The sequence below is a fragment of the Sorex araneus genome, chromosome 1, assembly GCF_027595985.1.
Source record: "Sorex araneus isolate mSorAra2 chromosome 1, mSorAra2.pri, whole genome shotgun sequence".
NCBI lineage: Eukaryota > Metazoa > Chordata > Mammalia > Eulipotyphla > Soricidae > Sorex > Sorex araneus.
The window spans coordinates 51,003,756-51,031,746 of NC_073302.1; the positions used below are offsets into that span (position 1 = coordinate 51,003,756).

Here is a 27,991-nt window from a genome sequence, read left to right on the forward strand (position 1 = left end):
AGAAGGCAAGAAAAATTGCTACAGTGAGGGGGAAAAGGCTTCCAAGCAATGCTTAGGAAGTCTGGGGGCCATTCTGGTGATACTTGGCTAAGCAGGCAGAAAGGATAGTCCAGTGCTTGAACTTGACCATGCCAAGTTACTCAGGCCCAACTATGCTAAGGGCCGAAAGTGCCACTTTGGTGATGCTGGTGGAATTCCAAGGATACACTTGGGAGATACTGGGAAGAAGCCTACACTTTAAGTTTTTTTAAATTAGTGAATCACCATGAGTTACAGTTACAAACTTGTGAACTTTCATGTTTGCATTTTGTTTATATCCCTCCACCAGTGCCACCAATGTTCCCAGTATCCCTCCTCCCCACCCCTGCCACCCCACCTCTGTAGAAGCCTACATTTTTGCCCTAACAACCTCAGCATCTACTGAGAATAAAGGAAAGCAAGAGAGAAGATATATTTCTTGAGAGTGAGAAGAATCTTGAGTTACAAAGTCAGAGAAACGTTCAGATCCATTTGGTCTTGATGAATTACCAATGTACAGCCGGAATAACTGTAGGAGAAGCCAAGGGACATAATCACACATGAAAGCCACAGAGCTCAGTATTAATGCTGGTAGGTAACAGGTTTATTGTTTACAACTAGCAGCTTCTTATCTTGAAGGCAATCTCAGACTTCACAGACTCTTTAAACAGATAAGAGATACATCATTAAAGGACCTTTAACAGACTCCAGTGAAAATGAAAAGTAATTCTGTGGAAAACAAAGATCTTTCTGTGCTAGATAATAAAATGCACTCCTACAAAATTAACTATAAAAAACATTAAAAAGCAGGCTTCTATTTTCTTTATTAAAACATAAAAATCACCAACTCATGTAAAATAATTCAACTCATAAAGTAGAATCAGAGAGCCAAATATTAAAAAAATACGACACACTATAATGTGTGTATAGTCTTTCATATAGTTTAACTTTTAAGACTAGCTCAGTTTTAAACAACCAGATTTTAAGTTGTTGCAAAATCCAAGTACTTGCACATGTCCTTAGATCCTTTTTTTAACTAAAGATGAAACTCTGACCTCATATTCCTGTTACTATATTGTTAAATTTTGTTTCATTACCAGAAACACTGTAGATTCAAGAACTAGATTTAAGTCCATTTTTATTTTAAAAACAATTTTGGTATTTGATTATTCTCACTGCTGAAAAAAATGTGAAGAAACAAAAATACAAAGAAAATTAAAATTTATCTAGCATATTTCCTCAAATTTGACAAAATTATATTTGTTCCTTCCTATCTTTAAAATAAAATTGTTATGTAAAACTGCTTACATATTTCTTTTTAGTTCATGTTATAGATCAACCAATTTTTTTAGGGCATTTATGTGAAAACATTAATTTTAGTCGTCTGCTTCAAGCTCTAGTTAGAGTTAAGCCATAATTTATCTCACTTTTTTTTGATATTCAGATTGTTATATTTACTGTTATAACTAACATATTTAACATCCTTCTTTATACATTAGCTTATATGCTCTATGAAAGACCTTTAAGAGATAAATTTCCAGGAGTAGGGTAACTAACAGAAAGTATTTAAGTATTTTTAAGCCCTTAGATATGTTCCTAAATTGGGTGCCAGAAAGGTACCAATTTACAGTCATACCTTTTTCATATTTCTTCACAGGAAGACAGGAAACTAGATGCTACCTCCCAGCCTTTATCAGTACAAATTTAAATAGGGAAAGGGTTAATGGTGTGGTCCTGTTTTTTTCTAAAAAGTAAGAATTTTCTCACATGATTACCAGTCTTTTGCTTTCCAATTTTTTGTTGTTGTTGTTGAAGCAGTCCAAGTTTTTAAGAAAGTGTTTCTGATAACTTGTCTTATCACGTTTTCTTCCTTCACGGACAAGGGCCTGGAAGCTGCATGTCTTTTCCACGGTTTTTGAAGCTAAGCAGAAATTCCCAATGTGACCGGAGTTAGAAAGTCCTCTTGTTTTCTCTGAGGAAGCATGCTAGTTTAATGTCTTGGTGATAAAACAGAAAACTGGGCCATGTTCTGAAAGAAAGTACGCAGAAATGACAATTTACCAAGCATGTCCTATAGGCAGTAAGTTTAAGCCTGTGTAAGCAAGATTGTAAGAAAAGTGCCATGACATCTGTGATGTCAAAAGCTTGTTTAATAAGCACTCCAGGCCATTATCTGGAGACCTTGTTAGTAGTAAACTTCTGATATTACAGACTCAAGGAACATGTACATGTTGGGGAGACCTAACTCCAGTGATTTTCAGAACTTATTCCCTTATCCCCCACATAATGCTGAGGGGTTAGGGTTACTCTGGGTAGTGTGTCCGTCTCTGTGTGTGCAGACTATGTGCTACAGAGACTAAACAGGGGCTTCTGCATGCAAAATACATATCCCAACCCAGGACCAGAATCTTTAAGAAACTCTTCAGAGGGGCCCCAATAGTAAATCTGGTATATAACACTTGCCTTGGCTGACTCAGGTTCAATCGCTGGTATCCAATATGGTCCTTTGAGCTCATGAGGGGCAATTCCTGAGTGTGGAGCCAGGAGTAACCCCTCAGCCCCACTGGTGTGGTCCCAAAGCAAACAAAGCAAAACAAATAAACTCCTACATGCTCCTTTTTTTTTTTTGCTTTTTGGGTCACACCTGGCAATGCACAGGGGTTACTCCTGGCTCTGCACTCAGGAATCACCCCTGGCGGTGCTCAGGGGACTATATGGGATGCTGGGAATCGAACCCAGGTCGCCTGCTTGCAAGGCAAACAGCCTACCCGCTGTGCTATTGCTCCAGCCCCATACATGCTCCTTTCTTAAAGGTGAGATTCAAAATGCTGTTTGTTTTGTGGAGCTCAGGATTGTCCTAATTTCCTCTTTTTTTTTTCTTTTTGGGTCATACCCCATGATGCACAGGGGTTATTCCTGGAGATGGTCAGAGGACCATATGGGATGCTGGGAACTGAACCTTGTTTGGCCGCATGCAAGGCAAAAGCCCTACCCGCTGTGCTATTGCTCCAGCCCCTGTTCTGATTTTCATTTATATTCATTCCCTTGAAGACATTTTATACACTAATCCCTAGCCTGGATTGTTGCTTATGCAACCATATCTGTTCCCTTATCCTGCTAAAAATAATCACTGAGATTTTAATATGCTAATATCTCCCAATAAGAAAAGGTCTTCTTCATCACAGCAAGTTTTCTACATCTTTGCAAATCAAAGTTTAACGTGGCAGGTAGTTCCACTATGTGTGTTTCTGAAATAAATGAGATATAGTCCAGTGCTGAGAGAACTGAAAACATTTCCCAGAACTAGAGCTTATTAGTATGATTTTCCTCAATACCACAAAATGGAGATGACCATACACGCCTTTATTTATTTTTAATTAAAATCACTGTGAGATAAACAGTTACAAAGTTTTTCGGTCATACAATGTTTTTGGGTTTCAGTCATACAATGTTCCAACACTGATCCCTTCACCCGTGCACATTTCCCACCACCAATGTCCCCAGTTTCCCTCCCACCACACCGCCAGCCTGTCTGTATGGCTGGCACTTGCTTCTCCCTCTCTCTCCCCTTTTGGGGTTTGCAATACAGACACTGAGAGGTAATCATGTTTGTTCCTTTACCTATTTTCATGACTGTCCCTTTTGTCTAGAGCATCACTGCTTCAATTCTTCTCCTTAGCACCCAATGAAAATTATATGCACAGAGCCGTTGGGAAAATGATCTATAATTTTGGTCAGTGGAAGAGCACATGGCTTACAAGCATGAAGTGCAGGGCTTGAACCCCATCACTACCCAAATCCAAATCCGAATAATACATAAAACTACACAATTTCACATATGCTTCCACACGCCACAGAGAAAGAGGAAATGCTGATTTCCATCATCTAAGCAATTTTACTTAAAACTAAACTGAAATAGTAATGAACTCTTTGCTAACTGGCTAGCAATGCTAGCCTCTGCAGCAGCAAAAGGATGAGTCACATTTCCTGCAAATTAACTGTGCTTATTTAGACAAGAGGCATTCACTGTACTTAGCCAAATGAAACTGTTTCCAGTTCCAACTTTCTTCAATTCTTAGAATTTATTTCATGTAGTTCTCTGCTTTCGCCTCCCCTGGCAGTGCCATGAATAGAACCCAGGGCCTTGTATATGTGAACTAGATATGACCCCTGAGCCACATATCTCTGACCTCTAGTATCATCCTTTCCCTATAAAATTACTAAAAGGGTTAACTATTTCAACAGCAATGAAAAATTTCATGGGGAAATGGGTTATCACTTACTTATTACAGAAAATTTCTCTCTTAAATATCCAGGCTACAGAGAACTAAGAGATATGTTATCATACTCCTAATGAACTTTAAGTCCAGTAGGGAAAATGTCAGATTCATTGATTTTTGACTTTGTCACCTTAGTTACAGTGATGTGCTGGAGCTTCTTGTACTAGTTTGCAAACACGAAAAGTACCATCTCTCAATTTGTGTGTATGTTGGTATCTTGGAAATGCACACGGGGGCTGGAGCGATAGCAAAGCGGGTAGGGTGTTTGCCTTGCATGAGGCCAACCAGGGTTTGATTTCCAGCATCCTCTATGGTCCCCTGAGTACCTCGAGGAGAAACTCCTGGGCATCGCCAGGTGTGACCCCCCCAAAAAAAAAGAAAAAGAAAGAGAAAAGAAAATGCCCATGTTAGAGCATTTATACTGTGTATATGGCAAACACAACTCACATCTGCAATCGTTATTTATAGACATATTTACATTGTGTCTTCAACACTCTGATTCAACACCTTCATTCCTGGGCTCCTTGAGGGTAATTCATGGAGTGAGCTTTCAGATCAACCTTCTAATTCCTCTCCCAACTACTGGTGTAAGATGCCAGATAGGGATGCATTAGACAACCTAAGGATAGGCTGCCATGCCCCCTTCTGAATATTAAGTGTAGTAGCTAATCGATGTGGGATGATTTTTTTTTATTAGATGAAGTGTCTCAAGAATTCCAAATGTGGGGCTAGAGCAAAAGCACAGCAGGTAGGGCGTTTGCCTTGCACGTGGCCGACCCGGGTTCGATTCCCAGCATCCCATATAGTCCCCTGAGCAGCATCAGAGGTAATTCCTGAGTGCAGAGCCAGGAGTAACACCTGTGCATCGCCGGGTGTGACCCCCCCCAAAAGAATCCCAAATGTACCCCCACATCATACAAATCTGAGTTGTTTAAACTAGAATACATTATACTTTGGAAAATAGTACTTAAGATGATAAGCTAGCAAACTGAAACTCAACTCATGTTTATCATTAGTTACTAGTAGTGGAAGTAGACATCCCTGAGAACTATTTTGGTATGTCAGTATTTTGCCCTAAGAATGCCAACCTTTTACATAGATCTACCAAAGAGGAGAGAGCTGTGTCAACAATGGAAGACACATACAGAATAAGCACCATCAATCTTCTAAATAAGATTTGGGAATTTATTGCAGGGCAGGATAAAATGAAGAGTTTGCCAGATGAGATAATAATAAAGTTTCATCTGATTTTCTGCTGTCTTGCTATCAGAACAAAAAACAGACAAACAAACGGCACTGTAGCACTGTCGTCCCGTTGTTCATCGGATTTGCTCGAGCGGATAATATCTTCATTATGAGACTTGTTACTGTTTTTGGCATATCAAATACGCCACGGATAGCTTGCCAGGCTCTGCCGTGCGGGCGGGATACTCTCAGTACCTTGCCAGGCTCTCCAAGAGGGACAGAGGAGATACTCTCAGTACCTTGCCAGGCTCTCCAAGAGGGACAGAGGAATTGAACCTGGGTCAGCTGTGTGCAAGGCAAACGCCCTACCTGCTGTGCTATCGCTCTAATTAAGAACTCTATTTGGTACCTGTATCCACTCTCTGAACTATAATTTCTGGCTCATTGTATCTTTGAACCTAGTAGGGGGATGTAGATTGTGGAATGCTTTACTATCAAAATGTGAAGTGAGGGCCAGGATAGTTAACCAGGTAGGGTGCTTGCTTCACACATGAACAACAGGGTTTGATCCCTGGCACCACACAAACAAAACCCCCCCAAAAATCCCTGCACAATTTCACAAATGTTCAGTATGGTAGTAAATGCCATGAAAATCTGTGGAAAATATAAAGTACATAAGGAGAGGGATGAAGGGTGAAATGCAAATAAGATAAAACGTAGCTAAGGGTCTCTGAGCTGCCTATGCAGATGGAGGAGGATACTTACCTTCAGGTTATGAAGGGTTTCTGACCATTCCATGGACCCTATCTGAGGTATGGTCGTGAGGAGTAAACTTTTGGCTTTATTGGCATTTTCTTTCAGGGTCTTTAAGACCCGGTCCACTGAAACCTAGAGAAACAATAGCACACAAATGTTACCAATGGAAAAATCTCACTACTTTTTGCATAACATTTTCTTAAGTTTGTACCTGATCTGTGAAGACAATTGACTCCTATTTTAATCCCCTGAGCCCAAGATCTACGTTTTTTTTTTTTTTTTTTTTGCTTTTTGAGTCACACTTTGCAATGCACAGGGGTCACTCCTGGCTCTGCACTCAGGAATCACCCCTGGCGGTGCACAGGGGACCATATGGGATGCTGGGAATTGAACCCGGGTCGGCCGCGTGCAAGGCAAATGCTCTACCCGCTGTGCTATTGCTCCAGCCCCAAGATCTACATTTTTATCAGGATGGTCTTGATCCCGTGGGAGCGGTATTGAAGAAACACAACATCTCCGAAAAGCACCACTGCTTTTTGGCCATGCCTGATAAACTCTCTCAGATGTATAATGGGCTAATAACAACTAGAAAGATGAGGCGATTTGCTTGATGTTCTTAGAATGAATTCTAGCTTAAATCTGTTGCTGTACTGAATAACCAATCAGGTAAGCATAATTCTCTGTAGAGAAGTCTTCTAGTTAATAAAGAAAAAAGAAATGGAATTAAAGTATTACCACTTTCACAGCTCCTAAATGTAGGGGTCCTACATTATTACACCAAACCAAATAAACAACAAACTTTATTGTGCTTCCTGGTGGAAAAACAAAACACTACTTAAAAGACCTAAATCTGTTCAATCTCTAAATCCAGCTGCCAATTTACAAAAAACATGGGTTCAGAGGAAACCTACTGAACTCCAGGTTTTAAAATCATTAATGAGGGACTTTTAGCAATTCAATCTTTGGACAACTCTATAGGACAAATATAGAGCTTTTAAATAAATCCAAATAACATGGATTTACTTTTATAAAATTTGAAAGAGATAAAAAAACCCATTCCAATGTTTGCGGTAACTAGACTCCTGAACTCTGCCTAGATATATTAAGGAATCACTGCTGGAAATTAATAATAATGTGGTTATGTTAGATATTTCCCAGTGGATATAACTATGTGTTAGAATATATACATTGTGAGGGTTTGGGCTATAGTACACCAGGCAGGGCATTTGCCTTGCATACAGCCAACCTGAGTTCTATCACCAGCATCTCACATGGTCCCCCAAGCACCACTAGGAGTGATTCTTGAGTGCAGATCCAAGAGTAGACCCTGAGCCTGGGTGTGGTCCAAAAACTAACTAAACAAACTAATTAAAGCAAAACAAAACAAATGATGATACATAGTGATAATGGCTGAAACCAGATTTTGGCTTCACAAAAGCTCATACTATTATATACTTTTGTAATGTGACCAAAATAGCTTCATAAGGAAAAAAAAGTTGTGAATATAAAACAGAAAATCAAGAGATAATGTACTGGCCATGCTCTGCTATGCTTTGAAGAAACCCAAGATTTAGGGGCACAATTATTACATCTTTCTTTTATAGATCTTTCCCACAAACACAAACATGTGTTTAGAACCATAAAACAGTGATCAGCAGTCAGGTGTAGGGATAAGACTAATTAAAGTGAAGTCTTTCCAAGAAGAGTCATGAAAGAATCAAGAAATTTACCTTCTGTGTTGGATATATTCACAATGGGATATTACGTAGTCAAGAGAAATGAAGAAAATATGCAATTTGATGCAACTTGGATGGAACCAGAGGCTATCATATTAAGTGAAATCAAGAAGACAAAAACAGTAATCTCACTTATCTGTGGTACCTAGAACATGACAAGGGAATTGCAAGAGCAAAATCTTGGCCTTAGATTATAGAAATGAAAAGGCCGATGAAGGAGAGAAATGAATGGGGATGGAGGTTTGGAGAGGGAGGTGAGAGTCAGAAGAGGTGACAAGAGGTAATGGGCAAGAACGTATGCCTGAAACTCTACTACAGACACATTTGTAAAAACTGTAGTGGGGGGGCTGGAGCGATAGCACAGCGAGTTGGGCATTTGCCTTGCACGCGGCTGACCCGGGTTCGATCCCCGGCATCCCATATGGTCCCCTGAGCACCGCCAGAAGTAATTCCTGAGTGCAGAGCCAGGAGTAACCCCTGTGCATCGCCAGGTGTGACCCAAAAAGCAAAAAAAAAAAAAAAAAAAACCAAAAAACTGTAGTGGGAAGGAAGGGAGGGAAGGGAGGGAGGGAGGGAGGGAGGGAGGGAGGGACGGAGGAAGGAAGGAAGGAAGGAAGGAAGGAAGGAAGGAAGGAAGGAAGGAAGGAAGGGAGGAAGGGAGGAAGGGAGGGAGGGAGGGAGGGAGGCTGGAGCAATAGTACAGTGGGTAGGGCACTTGCCTTGAATGTGCCTGACCCAGGTTCTATCCCTGGCACCCCCTATGATCCCCTGAATCCCACCAAAAATAATGATCCCTGATCACAGGGCCAGAAGTGAGCCCTAGAACAAAACAAATTAACAAACACAATTTCACTTTCCATTTACTCTTCCCTGCCCTTCTTGAGTGACCCGTAAGTGTCCTCCTTGACAACTCCTTTTGTCTCTCTTCTTCTTCTTCTCCATCCCCATCATAGCTATCACCTGACAACCAACAGATGATTTTACCACACTGCTCTGTATGTGTCATCCAGTTAAATTCTCCCAGTAGTCCCCCAGGGCCAGAACTGTAACTGCAGAACTCACATCCTCTACCCACAAGCCCTGGCTCCATTCTACAGCCATTCTACAGAAGAGCAGAACATGCCTGGAGTCTCACATGAATAAGGCAACAGGCATGTGTAAGGACCTGGGCTACACAACTGATCGAAAGCACAAGGGCACACATGGTGACTGAGGTACCAAATTTACCTAGGCCCTTCCCGTGCCATCTGTCATTATTTACATTCATGCTTTACCACTCAAACATGGCTTAGTTCCTCTGCACCGAACTGAATTAGATCTAAATGAGTTCCAAACATCCTGTAGCCCATGAACGGAAAGCACCGTGCGCTCTGCAGAGACTGACACGTCAACGAATGAGCAGAATGCCACAGCAGTGAGCAGTGTACATAGTTAGAGCCAGAATTTCCTATGAAGTAGAAGTATCTCTTTAGCCCACGAGGCTGAGCACTCAAAGTTGCCAAATCAGATTTTGTGTCACGATCTGCAAATCTTACACAGAAAGCATCCCAGCAGGAGGTGTAGCTTATCACACCAGGGAGCAAGGATAAGGCATTAGTGCACACAAAGCAACAGCGTGCACACAAAGCAACAGCGTTCACCTGTAGCTTAAGATTCAAAAAGGTGGGTGTACCTAGAGCAGAAATTTCTCCCCATTTTACAGAAACAAATGCTCTGAGACGGTGGTTGAGTCGTTCCCTGCTCTATCCATGTCACCTCTCCTAAATGTGTTCTTACCCCTACATTTCTTGCTGACTTCAAAATTCCATGATTCTAGTTTTGTCCTATTGTCTGAATTAGGAGATAAATAACAAGATAAGGAGCCGTTACTCGAGGGGCTGGAGAGATAGCACAGCGTAGGGCGTTTGCCTTGTACGCGGCCGACCTGGGTTCAAATCCCAGCATCGCATATGGTCCCCTGAGCGCGGCCAGGGGTAATTCCTGAGTGCAGAGCCAGGAGTAACCTCTGTGCATCGCCGGGTGTGACCCAAAAAGCAAAAAAAAAAAAAAAAAAAAAAAGGAGACGTTACTCGAATTAAGGGGTAAATTTAAGGGGCCTTGATTTGGTCATTTACAAATTATGAGGTAACGGGGCAGCAGAAAGAGCTCAGGGGTTAAGGTACTTGCCTTTCATGCTAGATCCCACCTGATTCAGTTCCCAGCATCACATGTGGTTTTCAGAACACCACCAGGAGTGATCCCTGACTGCAGAGCCCGGAGTAAACAGCGAGCACTGCCAGGGGTGGCTCCAGAGCCCAAAGAAAATCTTAGAAATTCTGAGACAAGAGTTTGGAAATGTGAGTAATTTTAGTATTTAATTATACTGAATAGTGATAGTGCATTGGTTATTTTAAAATTACTTCGATTTCAAAAGGCCCCTTTTAGAAAAAGTATCTATCAAAATAATGAGAGGTGAGGGAGATGAAAGGGAGGAGGGTCATAATGGGATGCAAGGCCAGCTGAGGTGGACAGTTGTGGACAGCTGGCCATGAGGAACTATTAGATTCTCTACTTTTGTCAATGACTTGAGCTTTTTACAATGTGTTTGGAAGCTTAATCATATTATCTTTATCATATTATCTGCCCTGCATGAAGCCTCTCACTGACCTTCAACTGAAACCCCGGCCCCTTTTTCCTTGGTCTCCAAGGCCACTCCCTGGAGAAGAGTCTCCATCCTTTCTGTTCTCCTTCTCATCAGATTCATTTTTCCTACCACACAGAAGGCTTCCTAGATTTCAAACATTTGGTTCCGTCAGATGATTATGTATGCGTGCAGATCACACCTCATTATCACTTTGGGCTTTCCTATATTGGTTTGCCTAACTTTTCTCCTTTCCCTGAAACACTAGACATTGGCTCCTTTTATACCAAGCTATGGTAGGTTAAATAGGTAAATATGAAGAGAGTTCTTTTACCAGAAAGAGTATAGTTTTTGCTCTCTGGAAACAAACCTACTACTCTAAACAGCAACAGCTCAAAGAAATTATGACCGGAAGATTCTTTCATCCTTTAGAATAAGGACTTTTTTTGTCCTTAGAATGTGATCCCCATCACATCTGTATGCCTAGGATACACTTGTTTAATTTAGATCCTTGGATAAGACTTCCCTCCCTCCCTTCCTCCTCCCTATTCAAGTAAAATTGCTTTTATTGAGAGAAATTTAGAGAGAGAAGTGATGAGAGAGAAAGAAAGGACTAGGTGTTCAAGAGAGAACACAGACTTCTTCAGAGTGGAAAAAGCTAAACATGTCCCTTTTTCAAAACATTTTTTTTTTTTGTTCTATCTTTCATGGAAATCATGGAAAGTATTTGGCAATACCTAACAAAATGCATTTAAATAAAACCCTGGCTTTATGGCCTGGTAGAATAGCACTTTCTGGAACAACCACAACGGAAAGTCAGACATTCTTTTAGTGGCGCTTAAAAACACCTGGAGACTCAGGCCAGTGTTAACGCTCAGACAAGAAATCCACCTACCGCCTCCTCATGCTCCTTCCAGCAATCGTAATCTGTTGCCATGGCAATACTTGCATAGCAAATTCCAGCCTCCTTAGCAAGAACCACTTCCGGAACAGTGGTCATATTGATCACATCTGCTCCCCAGGATCGGAACATGAAGCTTTCTGCCCGGGAGCTGAAACGAGGTCCCTCAATTGTAACCATTGTCCCTTTAGAGTGGCACCGGAGCCCAAGCTTTTTGGCAGTCTCTATGAGGACCTAGAAAAGAACCACAGACTTAAAACACAGAAATATATGTACAGCTTAAAAATCTACTTTCCCCTGATGTTCAATACATTTAGAATGATTTTTATGATAAATGCCTCTACCTATAGACCAAAAGAGCCTGGGCAACCATAGTAGGGTGGTTTTTTTTTTTTTTTTTTTTTTTTTGGCTTTTTGGGTCACATCCAGCGATGCTCAGGGGTTACTCCTGGCTTTGCACTCAAGAATTACTCCTGGCGGTGCTTGGGGACCATATGGGATGCCGGGGATCGAACCCGGGTCGGCCGCGTGCAAGGTAAGTGCCCTACCCGCTGTGCTATCACTCCAGCTCCCATAATAGGGTTTTGACTAGACCCTCATGTACTTAAGAAATCCCATGGGGGGGGGGGGCGCACAGAAAGATGACTCAATGGACTACACAAACTGCTACATATGAGAAGGGCTAAGGCTTGATCTCCAGCACCACATGGTCTCTCAAACATCTCCAGGAGTGAACCCTGAGCAACAGTTGTGAGTAAAATCCCAGCACTGCCAGGTGTGGCCCCCAAACAAAAGAAAATAAACAAACAAAATAATCACCCCAAACCCTGGGAACAACAAGAATTCTCTGATCCTCCAGTCCATGGCACACACTAAGAACAGATGGCGAGCTCGATCTAAGATCCAGAAGTTTGTTTACACACTTTAATCTCACTTCTTAACAGCTTTAAGAGATGAGGCTGGGCTGTGCATATGGGCTTGTCTTGACTCAACCTCTAAGGCTAAGCTAAGGTGCTGCTCATCATGTAGCAATCCTTGAAGAGATGAGCTGGAAACAATTTCTAAGCTCTTGAGAAATTCTTATTGCTTTTTTTTCTTTAATACAAAACCTGAAGAAAGTATATTTTGGTGGGGAGAGGAGGTGTAAAGAATCTCTTTTGCCAATTAACAGCTCTCCCTGGCCAGAAGGTAAACAGATGTAGTCTGTGTGCTGCTGTTGTTCTTATTATTTTGTCCAGGAATAAACTTATTTTGGCACGTTTGCTAGCAAAGCTGAATGTTCAGGTTTTTAAAAATTATTCAAAAAAATCTGTTCTTTTGGGGCCCAGGACTATAAAAGTTCAGTTCTTGGGCACCACACAAGTAAAGTTTGGTTATGTTTGTCCAGTGTTTAATTAATAACACATATTTAACCTTCGGGTTATTAATTATTTTTTTCTTAGACTATGCCTTAGGATTTCTTTTAACAAATTTAAAAAAAAACTTTTAAACACTTAACTGTTAGCTTACTTAGTACAGCTGAAAAATCTTTTAACCTTTGTATATGTCTTAGTGAAAAGAACCTGTAAAGTGAATACTGGTTAAATGAAGTAATGGATACATAGGATCAATTGTGTCAGACACCTGTACACACTAGCTATATAAAAACTAAACTTGCCCCTTCTTTGGCCACACCCAGTGCTGCCTAAGACCTATGCCTGGCTCCGTGCTTCGGGTAACTCCTGGCGGGGCTTAGGGACCTTCTGGGTGCCAGGGATAGAATTAGGGTTGGCTGCATGCAAGGTTAGCACCTTACTTCTTGTACTACTTCTGGTGTGCTTTTAACAATACACTTTTAACAATACTATCTTTTAACAATACACACAGGTAGTTTCTACACGTTTGTTAAATAATTGGCAAAGGTTCTCAGAACTATACATTTCTACGTGTACATTGACTCAAAGTCAATAGAAAGCTCCACTCTAGGCCAGTCTTGCCTCCACATGTCTGAGCCAGATAAGCAAATCAACCCTATTTCCTTAAAAACAACTTATACTTTACCATGGCAGAGAACCAAGAATCTTAATAAGAGTTGGGCAACTCCAAATTTAGAACCACGAGTAGCCAAAGACAACGAACAGTTGAGATTACATCATGCTTCGTTATCTTCTATTTGCTGAAAGTAAGATTAACCTTAATCAAAACCACTCCTCTCTCTCCCCACAATTTCGTTTTCAAAACTTCAAGAGTCCAGTACTGCCTTTATTAAATGTCAAAAAGTTCCGAATAGCCAAGGGTACATCTCCATCAAAACTCAGGGCTCCTCTAGAGATGTGTGGAGGGAAAAAAACTGTAAAGCCCAGTGACAACTGTTTTTACCATGTAAGTCCCACCAGTACCCATGGAGGGAGGTGAGTGTCATGATGACTGGGTGGAGGACGGCACGGCGGGGAGAGGGGCTAAGGTATGTGGTCTGACAGGGACAGACTCTTGGGTTTTGTCAGAGAACTGACACTTTGTACTCTCAGGAGATAACAGATAACAGAGCAGAAATTAAAATTACAGCCCAAGAAAGTTCAAGGTCTGAAGCTAAGATGACCTCATTTCCTTGTCTTGAGTAATCATTGTGGAACTCCTGAACCTATGCTATCCTCGAAAAGTGCCGTGGCAACATTAGATCACCAAGCTAAATATAATTGATGTGTAAGGATGTTCAAGAGTGCATTTTAGATGATCTAAAATAACTTTGTAAAAACAGGTTAACACTTGCACAAGGTACAGAAAAACAGCACAAAATAATACTGCCCTGTGACAAATTTCTTTTCCTTGAATCCTTAAGGGAAAACCACTATTATCATTTTTTCGGACTAACTTTCCAGAAATGTCTTACTTCCATATGTATCTCTTTATACAAATGAATATTATATTAAAACCATCATGCACCTTGCTTGACAGTCCATCTGACTACTTCCTCGCCAGTGCACAAAAGGTCACCTAGCGGTCAGCAGTTCCAGTGGTAGCAGACCAAAGGGCAGCACCACGGAATCTCTCCATTTCGTGACAATGTTTAAACATCTCTTTTACAGTCATAAGAGTATCATGTCATAACAGAAAGACTTGATTTTTGTAATCAAAAATCACATTTTGATTACACTTTGATTTCTCTAACTGCCTCCTTCCCCAGTACTCTCTCAGTCTTCATACAGGGGAGTGACTCCAGCATGTGCTCACAGGACTTTATGCGGCTCTGGGGATGCGAACTAGGGTTGGGTAGATGCAAGGCAAGTGTCTTAAATCCTGTTTTATTCCTCTGGGTCTGACTCATAATTTTTAACTCTTCAAAATGGAGTCCCTAAGTCATTTTCACTGACTTGTTTACAAATGATTAAGAGTAGAGAGATATTATATTAGCAAAGGGTAATGGCTGGTTAAGAAATTGGCATCAGAATCAAATAAAAGGGAATGAAGAATCATGTGCTTAGCCATTTTTTTTTTTTGGCCATACCTGGCAGTTCTCAGGGATTACTCCTGGCTCTGAACTCAGGAATCAGTTCTGGCAGTGCTCAGGGGACCAGATGGGATGTTGGAGATTGAACCCAGGTTGATCACATGCAAGGCAAGCACCTTATCCACTGAACAATCCTTCTGGCACCATTAGCCAATTACTCTTAATTCTAGACACCTCCCTGAGTGCTAATGATTTTATTTTGGCACACCTTCCAGAAAGATTACAAACCTCTCTTGTTTTGGGACAGAACGGCTCAGCCATTGGAATGTGGCACACTCCTCGGGTACACGAATGACTCCCATCATAAAAAGTCTGAGGCCTTCTAGTGGTCCTGTAAAAGAAAAGGTTCCTTTAGCAAAAAAATTCTTTATAGAGCCTAGTGAAATGAATCACCACTACCTAGGGTTACCAGCATTGAGCCTCACTCCAGAATCGAGATCCTGGGTACAATGAAGTTAGTGGGTAAATTTAGTGTCGGGGCTGGGGGACAGCTCAGGTGGCAGGGTACGTGCCTATGTATCCTGAATAAGATCCCTGGCATGTCCTCTGCCAGCTGCCACCCAGCACTCCCCAGGGATTTTCCGGGGTGACCCCAAGACCCACCAGCCTCAGCGCTCTCAGCCAAGCTCAGGCCCTTATTCAAACCAAAACAAAGGCAGCTTCCAGGAAGCGTCTGTGTCGGCTGGCTCTGATGGCATCAGGCTTTCCACAAGGCTAACTGAAACGCCTGTGCTGGGGGCGCTGTGACAGGTTAACACACAGGACTGCACGTGGGACTCCACTGCAGCTCAGAGGGCAGGTCAATCAAAGTTTCCAATGGCTGGGAATGGAGAGAACTGTATAGTGAACCCTATTTAAATCCATCACCTGGAATCAGTAACTTCCAAATTTCATCAAACCTGTTTCACCTGATGGCGTTTCCACAGTTGCAAATCCCAGATTTCACCATTCCATCCCTACTTCATATGGCCAAAGATATGTGGACTATTTTCCATGGTAATGTTGTTGTTAAATCAGATAAATATGAATTTTCTAGCATTGGCTAATAATACAGACTTTAAGCAAATATTCCTGATGTCCTAAAAAATATCTTAAGAACTTGCTTTACTAGTTTTCAGTCTGAACTTGTATTTTGTGGCCCAGGTCTCTAAATTGAGAGAAATTCTTGCCCACCACCAATGTTTTTCATGCTTTGGACCCACTGAAGAAAGCAGCTGTTTGTGCAGATACATTTTAGAGTCTATCTCCTTGCTGCCCTCTTAGCTCATTCCTCAACCTGCCAAAATTTGTTGAGGTCTCTCAGTTTAACTTTCTTTTTCCTTTTCTCTTTTTGAGTCACACCTGGGGTCACTCCTGGCACTGCACTCAAGAATTACTCCTGGCGGTGCTCAGGGGACCACATGGGATACTGGGAATTGAACCTGGGTCGGTCACGTGCAAGGCAAACACCCTACTCACTATGCTATTGCTCCAGCCCCAGTTTAACTTTTTAAGTTGCCTTTCTTTGTACGTGTGCTTTAGGGGTTGGGAAGATGTGGTGGTGGTGGTGACGGTGTTTGGGCCACACCGGCTAAGCTCAGGGATCACTCCTGGCTGTTTTCTGAGGTCTATATAGAAAGCTGGGAATGAAACTTGGTTGGCTTAATGCAATGCAAGCACTTGGCCTGCTGTTGTAGCTTTCTAGCTCGAGTGAAATATCCTATGATCTACGAGAGAAGCCAAAAGTAATCCAGTGTCAAGTCACCCAGGAAATTCTCATTTCTCATTCAGACATTTCAAGAACAATCACTTTCTATGAAACCAAGAGATTTGCATATAAGTGGATTAACATGGAGAGTATCATGCTAAGTGAAATGAGTCAGAAAGAGCAGGACAGACACAGAATGACTGCACCCACTTGTGGAATATAAAGTAACATAATAGGAGAATAACACCTAAGGAGAGTAGAGATAAGGACCCTGAGGATTGCCCCACGGCTTGGAAGCCGATCTCAGCTGCTGGGGGAAAAGGCAGGAGGGATGGAGAAGAGAACACTAAGCAAATGATGGTTGGAGGGATCCCTTGGGAACGAAGATGCGTGCTGAAAGGAGACTGTGGACCAAACATGATGGCTGCTTAGTGCCTATGTTGCAAACCTTAACACCCAAAAGGAGAGAGTAAGACGGAATGTGTCTGCCACTAAGGCAAGGGTGGGAAGAGATGGGGGTGGTGGGAGGGACGCTGGGAACATTGGTGGTGGAGAATGGGCCCTGGTGAAGAAATGGGTACTCAATGCTGGTTGACTGAAATGTAATCACAAAAATTTATAAGTCTGTAACTGTATCTCACGACGATTCATTAAAATAAAAAAATTAAAAAGAAAAAGAATAATCATTTTCTGCAACATTACAGTGACTGAAAGCTGAACCCACAAGTAATAATTAATAAGTAATCTGTCTTTCCTACAGAGGGGAGGTGGTGGTGGTGGGCAACCACCAGGGAAAGGCAGATGGTATAATGGAGACTTGCAGGACGGTGTGGAGAAGAGCCTGAGAGAGCTGAAGCAGTGGGCAGGTCTGCCTACCCTAATGCTGTTACTCACAGGTCGTCACGTAGTGACATGTTGACACTGGCGTGTACCCCCGGTGGCTCACGCTGCAAACGAGCTTCATTATCGCACACCGCCATGCCAGTGTCAACATGTCACATGGAGATCCTAGCGTTGGTGCTGATCCAGACTCTGGTGCTCTGGAGAAATGAAAACCTTGTCACTGCTCCTCCCAACCCCTTTTGTCACACAGATCTAACCCAGGGAGGGTTGAAGTGCAGGTCAATCGACTGTTCCAGCCTGTATAAACAACAGGTTTTTCTTTTTATGCTAAGCTGGTCAGTAACACGGTACTTCACACTCCGGGTCTGGACTGCGTTCAGCCTTCAGTGAGTGATCAGCAATTCCACCGCGGACAGTAGCTGTGATCCAGAAAGAAAACAGGACCACAAAACCCTTCAGTGGCTCTGTTCCAACAGGCTCCACGCCACAGAGGAATCCCTCTTAACTACCTCTGCCTCCACCTTTCTCTTTTTGGCTCAACATTCTTCTTTGTTCTGAACTCTGACCCTAAGACATACATGCTATGCCGTTATGTTATATACAGATGACACTCATGCCAGTTTTATCTTCTCTCAAGTGAAACACTTTACATTTTTCTTTTAAAGCTTCCTAACTATCAATTATGTATTTTTTTTTTTTTTACTGGGAATCGAACCTGGGTCTGCCGCATGCAAGGCAAACGCCTTACCCGCTGTGCTATTGTTCCAGCCCCTCAATTATGTATCTTACAGAGAACTGCCACATCTTTCTGACTGTCCATTTTCCCAACCAGGATTCCCAGTGAAAGTTAGGGCACCTTCTGGCAGAGAAATATGACTTTAATCATCCAAGGACTGAGGTCTGCGGCAATCCTATCTATGTAAGGGACAAGTTCTTTTTAAAGCACCAGCAAAAACAAACTCTACTTCAGTATCCTCCAGAGATGCAAGAATCAACTCTACATATGCCAACTAGTTCTTGGTCTTATATGTAAGATGCAAAATATTAGTGTTGACTTGTCCCTTTAGAAGAGCCTCATGAGGATTCAGTCATCCCTAGTGCTTAGAAATCCTCACTAGCTCAGAAGTAAATCTGGGCCTCGGACAGAATTAAAGAGTTGGACCCACCAGATGCTGTGGCTGAGGAAGGGGGTATTCAGAACACCCTATATTGTGAGAGGCAAGTAAAGGAGCAAGAAATGAGGATCTCACCACTGCCACCACCTGCACCCCTCCCCTAAAAAATACCCCCCAACAAACTTAAGGTTATTAATAGTTCCAGAGTTACACTATCAAGATCCTAAAATGAAAGGTGCAGATGAGAAACACCTCTCCTTCAAACTGCCCACTTATCTGGTCTTCTGCATGTTCTGTCTCTTTAAAGCCATAGTCAAGGATCTAAAAAAACCATTACAAGTGTAACTTCTCCCACACAGTATATATAAATAAGTCATGGTTTCTTCTAAATGAAATCAGAGCAAGGGCAGTGAAATGTACAATCGCACCTGAGGCGAGCAGCACATATCCTTCCAGGGATAATTCTATTATAAAAGTATGCATACATTTTTGTTTGTGTGGTGCACCACCTGGCTGTGCCCAGGACATCCTGTTGGCAGTGCTAGAGGTATCTAGTATGAGGTATGAGGTGCTAGATATTTCATGCATGCAAGGCAAATGCCTTAACTCTTGTAGGATCATTCTGTGTCCTGGAAATATGCAAGATGGTAAGCGCTCCTGTCCTCCCTGAGGTTTTCTGCTAGAGAAGTGAGAGTGTTTACCACTCAGAAGAAGCCAGAAGTAAAACCTGTCAGTCACGTAGTGCGGACTGTTGACAGACAGGAAACCCGGGCCTATCAACTCTGCCCAAGTGCTAAAGAGTTTTAGAAACAGAACAGCTGTTCACATGTGAGTGACACGGCAACAATATAGGATAATTTTGTTTCTTAAAGGGCAAATCTTTAATTGTTCTACTATTCTTTTTAATTTTTATGGATTTTTTTCAAATTTATATTAAAAAATATTTTTAAGGCACTGTGATTTACCAAGTTATTCATGACTGATTTTCATGCCACGTTCCAACACCAAACCCTTCATCAGTGTCCCCAGGTTCTCTCCCACCTCCCAGACCGACAGCACATTTTTACATCCCCTTCTGTGGGTGGGGGGGATGACGACACATCCCCGCAGGCTACTGAGCTACAGAAGGCCTATTCTCAGTTTCTATTGCCTTTGGGCAACTGTTAAGGAACGGTAGCTTTTACATCTGAATTTGCACTTACTGAACTTTTGTGTGGCCTTGAGCGTATTATTCCTGGAGTCTTTGTAAGGAAAGTATGAACAGTCTTTCCACTTACACCTTCCGAAGTATGAAAGCAGGGTTGCAAAAACTGCCAGCGGTTCACGTCCCAATACTCAGATACCATAACATCTTGGTTTCGCATGTCAAATGTTTGCCTCTGGGGACAAATTCTTAATTGCTGCCAAGCTACTGTATTTACTGCCACGAGCACCAATGAGGTAACAGATTCATTAGCTGGCACCCAGTACTCATTCCAGTGGCCTTCCATGCAGAGAGGGGAGCTGACTGGAAGAGAACTACAGATGGCGTAAGGGAAGAAACTGGCCCACTGCAGTGCCTCGGTGAGCACTTTTCCCCAAGCCAGGGGTTTCTTAATGAATAAAGTGTGTGCTTCCTTCCAGGAAGGAACAGTGGAAATCTACTCTTGGGCCCGGAGATAAATTTTGCCTCAGAGGATGCTCAACGCTCTGGCCCTTCCAGTCTGTGGCCCTGAGGAACAGGAAAGCTCACATAGCTCTTGCAGCAACCTGGAGCCAAGACAGGAGTCCCGGAGGGGCGGCTCTGTCCTAGAGATTTGTGCAAGTGGCTCACAGAATGCCCCCTGCCCAAACACACCCACATCCTAAAGCCTGGAGCCTGTGAATATGTTCCCTTAGATGAAAAGGGGAAATGGAGGCTGCAGGTGGAATTAAAATTGCTCACCAGCTCATCTTAAATAGAAAGATTTTTCTGCATAAACCAGGTGAGCCTGAGGTCAGCACAGGTCTCTGACACCGGGAAGAGGGAGACGGAAGGGCCGGGTCTGGAGGATGCAGGGTGAGGACTCGGCATGTCCAAGCTGACCATAGCCTCAGAACAAAGAAGGCAAAGGGCAAGGAAACGAATTCTCCTGAGTGTCCAAAAGAGAATGCGGTTCTCTAATACCTTGATCCAGACCCACTGAGATCCGTGTGAGGCTCTTAACATAATCAGTCCTGTGTTCTTTAATTATTTATTCTTTTTGTTTTGGGGTTACACCAGCAGATACACAGGGGTTACTCCTGGCTCTGCACTCAGGAATTACTCCTGGCGGTGCTGGGGGACCCTATGGGATGCTGGAATCAAACCCCGGTTGGCCGCGTGCAAGGCAAATGCCCTACCCGCTGTGCTACTGCTCCAGACCCAGTCCTGTGTTGTTTAAACCACTGCTTTTTAATCTTCCTACACCCAAGGTCCAGCACGTGTGTGCACCAGTCTGCTGTCTGACACACCAGTTTAGGTTGCTGAGTTTTCCTGTGAGTGCTATCATTTGTTCAGGCAGAGACAGAAAAAAAAAAAGTGATCGAGCCACCCCAGTTATGGTTTCTGCAATAACAAGACAAACTGATGCTGAAGGCTTGTTCTTAACTTTTTTTTTGGGGGGGGAAAGGGCAAGGGGACAGGCAGGGGGCATATGGGCATAAGTGTTTTCCAAACCTGGCAGTTTATTCAGGGTTTATTCCTGACAGGGCTTAAGAGACTGTATCGGTGCTGTGGATTGAACCCAGGTCAGTCATGTGTAAGGCAAACGCCCTACTTGCTGTGCTATCACTCCAGCCCTGATCCCCAACTCTTGCTGTAGTTAATAACCCTTCCAGCTAAGCAGGGGACTACTAATGCCACCTCCTATTAGCTTGGGACACCTACTAGTCAACCGAAAATAGACCCTGCTAACTGCTTTAACACCCACTCATTAGCTGGGTCTCTTGGGGTTAGCTGCTTTGCTTGCCTGCACCCCAGTTTTCGCTTATTTAAAACAGGGGTTCACATAATATGAAGATACAGCTAACAGGAAGATGAAATGAAAATGCATGAGATGAGGCAACTATTACCACTGCCAGGAAGCCTTGTGCCAACCTCAGAACATGGCCAGTGTATGGGTCTCTCCTCAAGGGAACCTAAAAAAGGCATACTCAAACAGAAATACATGCTATTAAAAAACAAACAGGGGCTGGAGTGATAGCACATCAGGTAGGGCGTTTGCCTTGCACGTGGCTGATCAAGGTTCAATTCCCAGCATCCCATATAGTCCCCCGAGGGCCACCAGGAGTAATTCCTGAGTGCATGAACCAGGAGTAACCCCTGTGCAACGCCGGGTGTGACCCCCAAAAGAAAAAAAAAAGAAAAACAAACAAACAAAATGGCTCCTGAGAGTGAAGGATTCGAAAAAAAAGTAAGTTCAGTGGTGAGGTGAGCAGGATGGACTTTTAGACACAGAGAAAAGCCTAAAAGGCCCGTTTCCAGATGAGACCCATGAGGAGGCTCAAAGTCAGGCCTTTGTTAATATTTTTTCCGGTGAAATGCTGAGAGTTGCGCCCAAGCAGAATCACAGGTTGTTGCTCTGTGGTAGCTTCCAAATACTGTCCACATTTGTAACCCTCCACAAGGAAAACTCAAGTCAATGAATTTCCTAGCAGAACAGGCAATGGTTCCTGGTCAGAAGTATGGCTGAAGAGAACGGATATCATCAGAAGCCACCCACACAATGATGAGCATGGAATTTCAAAAGTTTTAAAGAAAACAAAACCTATAAAACGTCCCTTGTAAAGCCTGCACTGAGCGAACATGAAGGCACTGGCAAAGGCCTATCCTCTCAGCCACGACAGCCACTGCCCGCAGCTCACCTGTGAGGAACGTTCCTACAAACACAGAGATGAGAAAACACCGTTGCAGTTAACACAGACAGGAAACAAAAAGTGAATGCTCCCTCAGGACACGACTCAGGAGAATCCCAGCTCCAACCGCTGGCTATGAGGTAGACTAAGTGGTGCCTAACTGCAGATTCAGAAAACGAATTAGGAGACTAGATGAAAAGGAAGAGAATAATTGGGAAAGTTTTAGAGGTAAAAAGAGCACTAGCAAGCTCAGCGAGGACCATGGAAGGCCCCAATCCTGGTCCCAAGAATACACAGCCAGGAAGCTACACTCAGAACTGTGCCAGTTCCCCAAGTCCGTCAGGTTCCCAGAAGCACTGTCTTAGGTTATTTCTCAATAAGCCAAGAAAATGGTTTGAGTCAGTGGACACACACATCTTTTCCTTGGGCTGGGAAAAGTCTACACCTATTGGTGCTGTGAGCTTACTCCTGGTTTTGTGCTCAGTATAAGTCACTACTAGTGGTGCCAGAAACTGAACCCGGGTCAGTGGGTCAGTAACACACAAGGCAAGCACCCTTACCCACTGTACTATCTCTCTAGCTCCTGCATCTCCAAGTTTATTAGATCCAACCAAATCGTCCTTTCAGGGGCCATAGAAGGGCACACACTAAACAAAAACACAGGCGAGTTTTGTTTTTCACCACTAACCTCTCTGATTAGGCTATTTATGGTTAACATATGGTTAAAACAAGCATGTTTTGTGAAGCCGTATAGTGTCTAGACCTTTAGTTTTCAGCATACAATAGAGCAATTTTTTAAATGAAAAAAGAATAACCCAAACCAAAGACTACACATGGGTGGAGCTGGCAAAAACTCACCATTTGGTTAGATCAAAAGGTAATTATGCCCTAAGCAATGTGCATTGTTTAAAGGTTAACAGCATCAAGAGTAAGTTTCCTAAATTTCTGAATGTTATTTGCATGTTATGATTTAGACACACACAGATATGTGCATTGTTTAAAGGTTAACAGCATCAAGAGTAAGTTTCCTAAATTTCTGAATGTTATTTGCATGTTATGATTTAGACACACACAGATACACATACAGACACACACACACAGACACACAAAACCCTACTAATATGCTAATATGAGCATGTTCCTAATTGTAGGATCAAGTTCTTGAAAAATCAGCCATGGAATGAGGATTCCAAGGAATGGAACCTAGAAGAGGAGGGTGGCGGGGCACTTTCTCAGCCCAGAAAAGGAGGAATTTAAAACAAAAGTCAGCCCTCAAATTGCCTGGATTTCACCGTGCAGGCCGACCACTCATCAGAGAGCTATAACAGAGGAATGAACAGAAAACGAAATGAGAGGGTATTCAGAACCAGTGCCAGAAAGCAAAATCAGACCATTTGGCACAAGGCTTCTGATGATTTATTTAAGACTGCTTTTGACTTCTTTTATGACACAGAACCTAAGGCCAACAGTGGAAAGATTAGCACTGTGCAGAAACATCATTAAAGAAATGAAAAACCACAACAGTCAAACAGAAATTACACATTATTTCCATAAATGTAAGTTTACATCGATTGTGTCTGCCTCTCCTCTACCCGAGAGAGCAAGACCAACTCCATCTCTCCCTCCTTGCCTATTCAACCGGAAGACAACTGGGATGAAGTCATCTATATAACGATCCACTTAGTATCACTGTATTTTGTCTTAGTTTGTAAAGATAATAATATAGGCAATAGTACAAAAGTAGGAATTCATTGATTTACATTATTGTCAGGGCTTCTGGTCAGCAGCAGGCCCCCAGTAGTTATATTTGTGGAGAGTCAAAAATTTATTAGATTTTCAACTGGGGTTAGGGGGTGGTTGACACTCATAATCCCTCAACTGCTCAGGGAACTGGGGCCAAACTTACAGAGGGGAGAAGTAGAGAACGCTTTTACGAAACAACAACAAACCAACAGAATTTTTTTTTAATTAATCAGCAGAACTGATTAATACTCAGTTAATGAATCCACTGATTGGTCAGGGGATCGGACCAGCATGGAGACCCTCCCAATGCTCTGATCTCACAAGTGTCCCGAGATTTGTATGGTGCCATAGCAAAAGGCAGAAACACTGAAGTCCGTGTTTCAGAGACATTATTCAATACACAGGTGATATAACCGTCCCCTCTCCTTCCTGTCTACTTCTCACGAGGTGTTGCTAGAACCAACAAAGTCTAGCCACAAAACAAGAACAAAACGGCAAAGTCCCGGCTGTAGGGGTTATACGTGTAGCTCAAGGGGCAGAGCACGTGCCTTGCCTGTGAGAGAGCCGGGGTCTGATCCCCTGGCACCACACTGCCCCGCCAAGCACTGCTGGATAGAGTTCCTCCAGAAAAATTTAAAAAATTAAAAAGAAACACCCAACTTTGATGAAAAAAAATCTCAGTGTCCACACAAGTGGGTGGAGAGTAATAATACCAAGCTTCATCTTCTTTGCCATAAAAATGGCGAGTACATGATGTGGGGTATGTCTTTGCAGGGTCTGTACCAATCAGCAGCACGGGAACAGGGTCAGGCGAAACTAGCATTTACTGGCGTTTTTACTGTTTTCACTGTAAATATCACAAGAAAATAGTACTGGGTCAGTGTGTAATGGCTCCAATAATTCCTATTTCTCTCTGCATCTCACAGGACTGTGTTCTACCACTGCAAACTCAGAAAATAAAAAGCAAATATGTACTTAGAAATATGTATGTACATACAATTACATACATATGGCATATGTACTTAGAAAAATGCAAGGGCCAGGGGTAGGGGTTAAGGTGTTTGCCTTGCATGCAGCTGACCCTGGTTTGATTCCCAGCACTGTATATGACCACCACCCTTAACTCCCCCCTAACTGTCAGGAGTGATTCCTGAGCAGAGCCAGGAGTAAGCCCTGAGGATGGCATCGCCAGGCGGGAGCCCAAAACAGGACAAAAAAAAAAAGAAAAGAAAAATGCACATTGCTTTTATGGTTAGGGTTGCAACGTGCGAAAGCGGAAGGGTGACTGGAAAGGTGGACATACCCTAAGTGTCAGACTTCCTCTCCACAGGGACGCACCAGCTCTACTGGCAGTAAATATTAATGACCGAGGGTCTAACGGTATCTGACTCGTGCTAAGAACTCAATATTCTCACTTCGATATTATCCTGAAGTACCTGATTTCACCTTCAGCAGACCAGGTGTGGCTAGATCAGACAGGACTCCTTAGCGGGGAGAGAGGGATCGAAATATGAAAGCAATGGATGAAACCACAACAAGCAGGCGGACATATTTCTAAGCCCACGTCAAAGACCATTACCATCAAAGACCACAGGAACTAGAGGGAAAATGACAGCACATTACGGGAAGGGTTGAGGTTTCTCCAAAGCATGTCAGGACTCCCCCGCCCCGCTCCCGACTGCTGTTTGTTCCAGAGCCCAGGAGTGATCTGGTGCCCATTTCTGGGAATCCCCAGGATGACATTCCATAGCAAGGCTGCTGCTGCCGCAGCCTTTCTAGTACTCTCGGCCCATCCTCCTTCCTGATACCATTCCTGGACAGCCGGGAGCCCCGCTGTGAGCGGGGTCCAGCTGCAGGGGAGGAATGTTAAGAACTGCAAGGACAGGAAGCCCCACAGCACCAGGAGTGACTGTCCTGGCACTACAGGGGAGGCCCCTGTGTGAAAGACAGACATGGGGGACAAAGAGATGGTGCATTAGCATTAGGGTAACAGCCCTGCACATGGCTGACAGGTTCAATCCCTGGCACCCCATTGTTTCCCTACCCAATGTGTGAGGAGTGGTCCCTGAGCACTGCTGGGAGTGGCCCCAAAACTGGGGGGAAAAAACACCCGAACTACCCTCCTCCCTCCCCTATAGGGGTGATTGATGGAGGGCAAAGTGTGAATTCAAGGTAGCACGGATGAACCTGGAGCCTGACCAGAGGCGGGAGCGATACAGACCCCACTGGTGATTGATACAGACCCCACAGGTGGTCATGACAGTGGTCAGTGGCGGTGGCAGGGCCACACTACGACCTACACAGAAATGGAAGGGGCCTCGGGGGAGTGAGACTTCATTGACTTAGAAGACAATGAGGAAAAGGAATTTTTTTGTTTCGGGACCATACCCAGTTGTACTGAGGATGGACGGACTCCTACTTGGTGCTCAGGGATCACTCCTGGCGGAGCTCAGGAAAACACATGCCGTGTTGGGATTTGGACCACTGTGGCAGCTACAGCTACAGCTGCATGCAAGGTAAATGCCCCAACCTCGGTACTATTTCCGGGCCCCAGGGAGGGCAGTTTTCTCTTAGAAAGCACGAGATCTCTTTGGGACTCTGGTACCTCATGGCCAGGTTGGCCTACCACGGGAAGGGCATGGCTAGAAGAATGTGTGAGAGGTGGTGGGCCGGGACCGGAGACTCCCCCGAATTCAAAATCTCCCGGGTCCCACTTCCTCGCAGAGGCCCGTTACTGCCTAGCTTCAGCTTCCTCAGCCACACACGGAGAGGCCTGGTGTGCACTCACAGGGCGCACCCCTAGAGCGGGGCAACTCTGAAGGACTCCTCCAAGGGTGGGAGCGCATTAGCACTGTCAGACACCGCGAGGAGGCACAGTGAGGCAACACCACAGCAGCAGAGCTCAACAGGAAACAGAGGCCCCTACTTCAAGGACTATGGGCAGGAACTGATGAAAGACAACCGAGGGGAGAGGCGACTTGACCCTTGATTGCACCTGCTTTCTTATAAAGAGGCAACCAACTCAACTCGGAGGGAAGGAGCTGAACAGGAAGCCGTGAGAGCAAAGGAAGGCTTTTTAGGGGGCGGGTGGGGTGGCTGGAGGCGGTGAGCTGTGGTCAGGAATGCAGGCTTCCTGTATGTACCCTCCATTTTTTTCTTTGGGTCACACCTGGCGATGCTCAGGGATTACTCCCAGCTCTGCACTCAGGAATTACTCCTGGCGGCTCTTGCGGGGACCATATGGGATGCCGAGGCTCAAACCCAGGTCGGTTGTGTGCAAGGCAAACGGTCTCCCCGCTGTGTTATGGCTCTGGCTCATTTCCTGTATCCTTCTCTACCACAGGACTCCACACGACCATTCACCCCCCACTCCCAAGGCTGGAGGATGCCTTTAACTGGGCCACTGCCACATGCTGCAAACTTCTGGGTCTGGTCCTTTAGGGAGGTGGGAAGAACTGCAAGCTCAGATACCCGGGGGACGGGGGACGGGAGGAAGCCCAGGCAGGGCTGTGTTTCTGTGAGGGCCACGTAAGCTGACAATCCCTCATCACTGTGTTTACTGCGGGACTTTCCTGATGAGTAAGAAAGATGCATCAGCCGCCGGCACTCGGCGGCCTCTTCCATCCGCACAAAAACATTCCTTCTCTTATTATCCCAAGGGCAGGCTCTGAAAAACCAGGCCAACACCCTCATTTAGCAGATGGGAACACTAAGCAACAAAGGAATTCAGGATCGCACCAGGAAACAATGTTGGATGTTCTCAGT

General features: G+C 43.8%; 1 protein-coding gene across 1 annotated transcript in view; it reads right to left on the reverse strand.

Moving 5' to 3' along the window:
• Positions 1-594: 594 nt before the first annotated feature.
• The window catches only part of MTAP (methylthioadenosine phosphorylase), a 51,683-nt gene continuing 24,286 nt past the window's right edge, over positions 595-27,991 (reverse strand). Inside the window, exons 5-8 of the mRNA XM_055138840.1 lie at positions 15,212-15,314; positions 11,491-11,730; positions 6,249-6,371; positions 595-2,047 (exon numbers count right to left, since the gene is read on the reverse strand). Coding sequence (XP_054994815.1) covers positions 2,009-2,047; positions 6,249-6,371; positions 11,491-11,730; positions 15,212-15,314 — 505 coding nt within the window. The 3' untranslated portion in view covers positions 595-2,008. The remainder of the gene's footprint in view (positions 2,048-6,248; positions 6,372-11,490; positions 11,731-15,211; positions 15,315-27,991) is intronic.